Raw genomic sequence first — 7240 nt, forward strand, 5'->3', positions numbered from 1 at the left:
TTGTATTCACCGTTGTTTTTGTTGGTTTTAGTTCCAAGAAATATCTTTTATCTCGGAGGATAGTGTGCGTTGTACCACTATCGGGTATGCAAACTTCAGCTTTGCTCATAGCATTTTCCATATTTGAACTTCAAAAAATATGCAATGAAAAAAAATTAATGACAATACATATTTAAATATAACACATATCATAATTGTACAATAAAACATTATCATATAAATACATGAAAAATAAATTATTGTACATTTATATTCTACCACTATATTGTTCATTTTCAGAGAAATCATTGAGAAAATCTGCAGCATCAATATTGTTCATTTCTATCCCACCAACATATTGATCATTTCCAGAGAAATCATTCATAAAATCAGCAGCATCAAAATGAGTTGAATCACTCAAACGGTCACTTCGCTCAGTGAAGTTGGTCTCCTTTTCTTTCCCCTTTATCGATTCTTTATAAAGTTTGCAAAGATGCTCAGGGGCTCGACAAATACGAGACCAATGTCCTGGAGTACCGCATCTGAAACAAGAACTTTCAAATCTTTTCGAGTGATTTTCATTAACACTCATGTTTTCTTGATGCCTTTTCTGTGGATGGTTTGGGACGTTATTTTGAGATGAGTTATAGAAATAACTATCTCGATTATTTTCAAAACCACGGCCGCGTCCACGACCACGACCACTTCCTCGTCCACGTCCACGTCCACGACCTCGACCTCGACCTCGACCAAAACCTTGTCTTTGAATTTGATTTTGGTTTCCAGGTTTAAATTCATTTTTACTTACAGCATTTACTTCTGGAAATGCTGTTGATCCAGTGGGTCGGGACTGATGATTTCTCATTAATAGCTCGTTGTTCTTTTCCGCCACAAGAAGACAGGCGATGAGTTCAGAATATCTCGCAAATCCACGCACTCTATATTGTTGCTGTAGTGTTATATTTGATGCGTGAAACGTGGAAAATGTTTTTTCAAGCATTTCCGATTCTGTAACCTCATGTCCACAAAATTTTAACTGCGAGATTATTCTATACATCGCTGAATTGTAATCACTGACTTTTTTAAAGTCTTGGAATCTTAACATATTCCATTCATCACGGGCGGTCGGAAGTATAACTTCCCTTATATGTTCAAATCTCTCTTTTAATCCTTTCCACAGAGCCATGGGATCTTTTTCGATGAGATATTCACATTTTAAACCTTCATCAAGGTGTCGTCGTAAAAATATTATAGCTTTTGCTTTTTCTTGTGATGAAGATATACCATTTTCTTTAATGGTCTCGCTTAGACCCAATGACTCAAGATGCATTTCTACATCAAGAGTCCATGGCATATAGTTTTTCCCAGTAATATCAAGAGCGATGAATTCGAGCTTTGCCAAGTTTGCCATGGTGGTACTAAAAATTACGATGCATTTTATTAGTTAATGAATATTGCAATACAAAGTAATGGATAAACAACAAGTACAAGTATTCGTAAAAATAAAGAAAACACACGAGGAGGATATTCTCCGATAAATACAAGACTGGTGAGTATGATAACCAAAATAATTAAAAATAACCTCGTGAAAGCCATCTTCTTTTTTTCTTCGAAAATTTGATGAAGAATAATTTTTAGAGAAGAAGAGAAAGTTGGAGTGATTGAATGTATTTGTGAGATTGTATTTATAGAGCAAAAACTAGCCGTTTTGTTACCGTTTATTACCGTTGGTGTATAAGAAAATAAATGTATGTATTTGTATAATTTTATGGTAATAATATGGTGTATATAATATTAGTCATATTTAAATAATTATGTATATCATATCACATTATTATAATTAGGTGTCATAAGTTATTTTGTTTAAAAAACCTTATAGGCTTTTATACTTGTCGTATCCCTTACCGGGAGTGTGGGATGTCGTCTTAACATCCTCCCAGGATTTATAACAAGTTTTTGAAAAAATTATTTTTATTATTTCTAACAATAACATTATATTATATATTACATATATAAACAATAAATAAATAACAGTAAAATAAATATTATTACTTTTGTTACCTTTTTCTTCTGTTCGGAGCTTGGAAAAATATGGAGGACTTTTAGAGCTTCGTGCTGATAACGTGTTGTGAAAAAGTAAAAATTTACGGTAAAAAGTAAAAATCTCAAACTCTTAAAATTATCACACTACACACTTTATAATATTTTTCTCTCAACTCAATTGTGATTTTCTTCACAAATGAGAGATCTATTTATAGAAAATTTTTACAAATAATCCAAAAATAAAATACATCATTACCTACATCATCACACACTAATTTTCAATATTCAACACCTAATTTTACCTAATTTTCAACATTCAACATTCACATTTTCAACACAAATATTTAACACATTTTTAAATAATATTTCAACAATATTAATATTTGTTCCGCGTATTTGTTTTACATTTATTATGGAAATTGAAAAGGACAACTTAATTGTTTTTTTGAGTGCTGTCATTGGAGATGTAATTGGTTCTCTCTCCAACACACAATCCTTCAACAAATACCCGACCCGACCCGCCCCTTTTATTACCTAATATATTGTAATCTCAAATTATCAAACAAAATATTATGACAACATAATTGATTTATTTTTGGTTTATTTATGGAGTTTTACTCCAAAATATATGGATATATCAATTTCATGTCGAAACAGATTTCTTATTTTTACTTTTAGCGAATCTAATTAACTTTTGTCTTTGTTTATGTACGAAGTCCGTCCGTAGCAAATTACTATATATTAATAAAAAAGAACTCTTTATTTTCATATTTAACATCATTCCAATGTAATAGGGCTTGAGGAAACTGGGAAAGCTCAATAGAAGGCCCAGACCAAATCGTTATTGGGTTCAACAAATATGCACTGCCGAGATAGAGTTTGTCCCTGTACATCTGCATCACGCAAACCCTTTGGAGTTTCGTATGTGGTGATGACTGTGGATTCCTCACCGGTTTCAAAACGCAGAAGATTTATAATTTTTTCATCAATGGAATCTGAATCAGCTAAGGTGAATTCATTATATATATATATATATATATATATATACACTCTGATTTGGGATCTTGAATTTGTTGGTTTTTAGTCAGTGTTTCTGATCTTTTCGAGGTTTATTTGGGAAATTCGAATGAATGATACTGGATTTATTGTTTCTTTCTTCATGCTTGTGTGTTGCTGAATGATTCTGTGTGCATTGATTGCAAAGACGGTACAAGAAGCTTCCTTTTATTGTTTGACACGTGAAACGCTTGATTCTGAGTGGAAATTTATGGTTGTAAATACCTTTTTAGAATACCAGGATTGTGATTTCATGGATTTTGAAGTATTTTTGTCCGATTGATTGGGTTGCTGGACGACCTATCTTGGTCCGTAAAATATCAAAACTTAAGGTTTAGGATCTGTGATGAAGTCCCTTTCAGATGTTAGAAACCCAAAGAACTTGTTTTTTACATTATGGCATGAGCTGGATGTGAGAACGTGTGAGTTACTTATTTCATTATTTGACTGCCGCCCCTCTCTTTGAATTTTTATTTCAAGTATCTATCGATAGTTTCTGGGGCGATGTTGCTTCCTTTCAGCCACTTTATATGCGTTTTCTGGGCATTATTGTGAAGCTCCATGTCATTTAGCTATTCGATATGATCTTCTAGTGTTAAGATGTTCATATTTGGTTTACAAAGGCTAGGCTTGCACTTGCAAAAGAAAAATATGGACGAGACATCCGTGTGTTTGAAACATCAACAGCTACTGCGACCCCTGCAAATGCTTCCAACATTGGTAGGGCCCACATCAACACATTCACATTCTCATAATTTTGAGTTCGGTGGCTATTTGGTGGTTTGTTACTTTCTTTCAGAGGAGGCAGAGGACTTTTATGAGTTTACACCAGAGGACTACTACCGGATTTTGGCAACAAAGAAAGAAGGTGATATGCAAGATAATAATCTATTACGTGCATGATAAATCCCTAAAGTAACAGATATTCTGAATAGCGTGTTTAACATTCTAGTTATTTTTTGTTGTGGAAACTTGAATCTGGTGCAGATAAACATTTGAAGACAAAAAAGTTACGCGATGCAGAAGAGGCTGCTCGTAGGTCAAGGATAACAAAGGTGTGGAGTAGTTTCTTTTATGGCAATGCCGATCTTTTGGATTTAAGATCGTTTACATTTTACTTTTATCTTTTTGATACATAAGTTATTGTCCGGTGTCCAACTATTTGTTTATTCTCTGCAGGCAGTAATAAGGATACGGTTTCCTGATAATCATACGTTGGAGGTCACATTTCATCCATCTGAGATAATTCAAAGCTTAATCGATCTTCTTAGAAAAGTCCTCGTGGATCCCCAATTGCCATTTTATCTATGTATGAATAAATTACTTCATATATTATATCCATTTGGTTTATCTCCTCATTTTATGGAGAAGCATACACACCTGGTAAGCTGAAGAGACTAATTTTAAGATGTGGTTTTATCTACAGATACGACACCTCCGAAAAGGCAAATAACAGACATGTCCCAGGATTTTTATTCTGCTGGTTTTGTACCTGGTGCAATTGTGTATTTTGCGTGTGATGCACTAAAAGGTGTGTTTTCTGTTGTCATTGCCACAATCCCAAGATAGTCTCTTTCGATAATACTGTGACAACAATGATTAATTAAGATCATGGGAGCATATATTTGGCCAACATGGAACACATAATTCAATGACGATATGGTAAAAGAACCCAATGTCTCTTCGCCAAATGCTAAAACGGTTTGCTGGTAAAGACCCTGCACCCGGGGTAACCAGACTTTTGGTGTTTAATCTTTATTTTTGTGAAAAAAACGACATGCATAATTGTATTGCGCTTGAGCTCTATATTTTTCCAAGCAACATCTTCCTTTATGCGTCATTCAACCACGCACCAGGACTTCGTTTTCATTTTTATATTCTCGCAGGTGGTGACGAAATTTTAGCGCCTGGACCCTTCCTGCTAGAGGACATCATGTCCCTGCTAGGTTTGGAATCGATATCGGAGCAAGCAGAATCTACCCAGCCTACACCCAAACTTGTCTCCACGAGCCTACCAGTTGATTCGGAACCAAAACCGGTCGACAAAAAGAAGATCAAGCCAAAGTGGTTGAAAATGTGAAATCTGTTATTTCTTGTTTTACATGGACGATCAGTCCAAATATGGTTGATAATATCCTTTGCTATGTGCTGCCCGTGGATAAATTTATTGTAATATACCTTTATACTTGCAAATTACTGCTGCAATCTTTTTCATATATATATAAATTATGAAAAGTTTAATAATATTGCTGTTATCACCCATTAACTTCACGATGCTTAAAGTATAGTAAGTGAATAATCGAAAGAAGTTGTTAAATAATCTAACATACATATAAATATATGATTTCTAATTGTGAATTTTCTAATATATCATTGTTCATTTAATTTAGCAAATTAAATCAATAGTTTTTTTATGGGTTCTTTTGTAATTTAATTTATATCTTAAATACCTTTGAATATTAATGTGAATTTTCTAATATACCCTTGCTCATTTAATTTATTTAGCAAATTAAATCAATAGTTTTTTATGGGTTCTTTTGTAATTTATTGTCTATCTTAAATGCCTTTGAATATTAATGCATATTGAATTTATCAATTTACCCATTATTTTTCTTTGTTGCTACTAAAATTTGTTACTAAAATGAGTGTATTTTTTTATGATTGCTAATGAATATTTAATATTTATATCTTATCTTATCTTTTATTTTACATATAAATACGTCAATTTTATAATAAGTTGATTTTAAAATATGAACTAAGAAGCATCATATATGTTATAGATATTGAAATATGTTAAAGATTATTTCTAAGAATATTTTTTTAACGTAAAATTATTATGTGATTGCATTTTTTCAATATTTTTCTGAAATTATTTTTTAATTGTGATTTTGCTACTTGTACCTCTCATTGCGGAGGTAGAAAACCTTGTACCATGTATGGATATATAACTCGCTTTACATTACATACATAAAAAACAATTTTTTCTCTTTTCTACGTATTAATTAATTTATCATTATATATGATGAATTTATATATATAAAAACTATTTTTCACATTTCAAAATAACAAAATTGTTATTTAATATTACTCACTTATTAAATTTACTAAGTTATATTAACCAATTCATGGTGCATTATTACTATGATTGTAATTTAATAGAACATAGGTGAGGGCATAGGGTGGTCATCCTAATAATTAATATTTGTGTTTAAATTATTATTAATAATTAAAATTACTGTGTTCGATGAAATTATTTGATCAGTGAGAATAAATTTGATTTAGAGAAATGATTTCTAGAATGTAAAATAACATCCATATCATATTTGTTAGGTGCAATAATTGTTTATGCAAGGTAGAACAATCGAAATGTGACGTTTGAGTTGTTTTACGATTTTAAAATATTTTAGTTAACGTTACTTTGTTACCCCGGTTATAACTTTTGATAAAGCGACATATTTTTTGTAGCTTAATTGTTTTTTGTAATATTCGACAGTACTCAAAATTTTGTTTTTCTATATATTACTTTTTAATGATTATATATATTTTGTGTGTGATATAAATATATTCTAAATTAGTTTTAGAATTATGTAAATATATGCATATTTTTTTTTATATTTTTATTTTTATGATGTTATGACTTAAATTTTTTAAAAACATTTAGTAACATTTGAAATATTAATATTTGTATCTAAAAATTACGATGTGTCCCATTAGTTTTTTTTAAAGGAAAAAATACCGTTATATTTTGGACTTTTTCGATTATGAATTATTTTGAATTTTTTTTGCCTCCTTAATAAAATATATATCTACATCCCTTATCTCGAGAGAGTTTTTTTCTAATATATTATATGCTCTTGAATTTTCTTGTATTTTCTCATAATTTTTATTTCAAGTAATTATATCAATAATTTTAAAATTAATATATACATCATATCTATTTTAATCACTCTATTTTTTTCCAATTGTTTTTAGACCCAAATCGTGAACGACTCAAATAAACAAAACATGGAGATCATAGTAAAAAAACACACAAGCATCAAAGAGATTAATCAAAATCAAATCTGACGATGAAAAGAAACATAAAAATTAAATATGATGTTATGATTGCTGAATTTAATCGAAGAAAAATAAGCTGTGAAATAATATATGTTATTGAATAATT

General features: G+C 30.7%; 1 protein-coding gene across 1 annotated transcript; it reads left to right on the forward strand.

Annotated features, from left to right (window-relative positions):
• The first annotated feature begins 2824 nt into the window (after positions 1-2824).
• LOC140974487 (plant UBX domain-containing protein 1-like) lies at positions 2825-5322 on the forward strand. Its single transcript, XM_073437962.1, has 7 exons — positions 2825-3031; positions 3702-3798; positions 3878-3946; positions 4066-4133; positions 4258-4387; positions 4505-4609; positions 4965-5322. Exons 1-7 carry the CDS (start codon positions 2882-2884, stop codon positions 5156-5158), a joined length of 813 nt encoding a protein of 270 aa, XP_073294063.1. The 5' UTR covers positions 2825-2881; the 3' UTR covers positions 5159-5322.
• The last annotated feature ends 1918 nt before the right edge of the window (positions 5323-7240 follow it).

This window comes from Primulina huaijiensis, chromosome 3 (assembly GCF_012295235.1).
Source record: "Primulina huaijiensis isolate GDHJ02 chromosome 3, ASM1229523v2, whole genome shotgun sequence".
Classification (NCBI taxonomy): domain Eukaryota; kingdom Viridiplantae; phylum Streptophyta; class Magnoliopsida; order Lamiales; family Gesneriaceae; genus Primulina; species Primulina huaijiensis.

Coding starts and splice junctions, on each gene's coding strand:
- LOC140974487 (XM_073437962.1), top strand. CDS start 2,882: ATGCACTGCCGAGATAGAGTTTGTCCCTGTACATCTGCATCACGCAAA. Junction 3,032..3,701: donor TGGAATCTGAATCAGCTAAG/GTGAATTCATTA, acceptor TGGTTTACAAAG/GCTAGGCTTGCACTTGCAAA. Junction 4,134..4,257: donor GTAGGTCAAGGATAACAAAG/GTGTGGAGTAGT, acceptor TATTCTCTGCAG/GCAGTAATAAGGATACGGTT.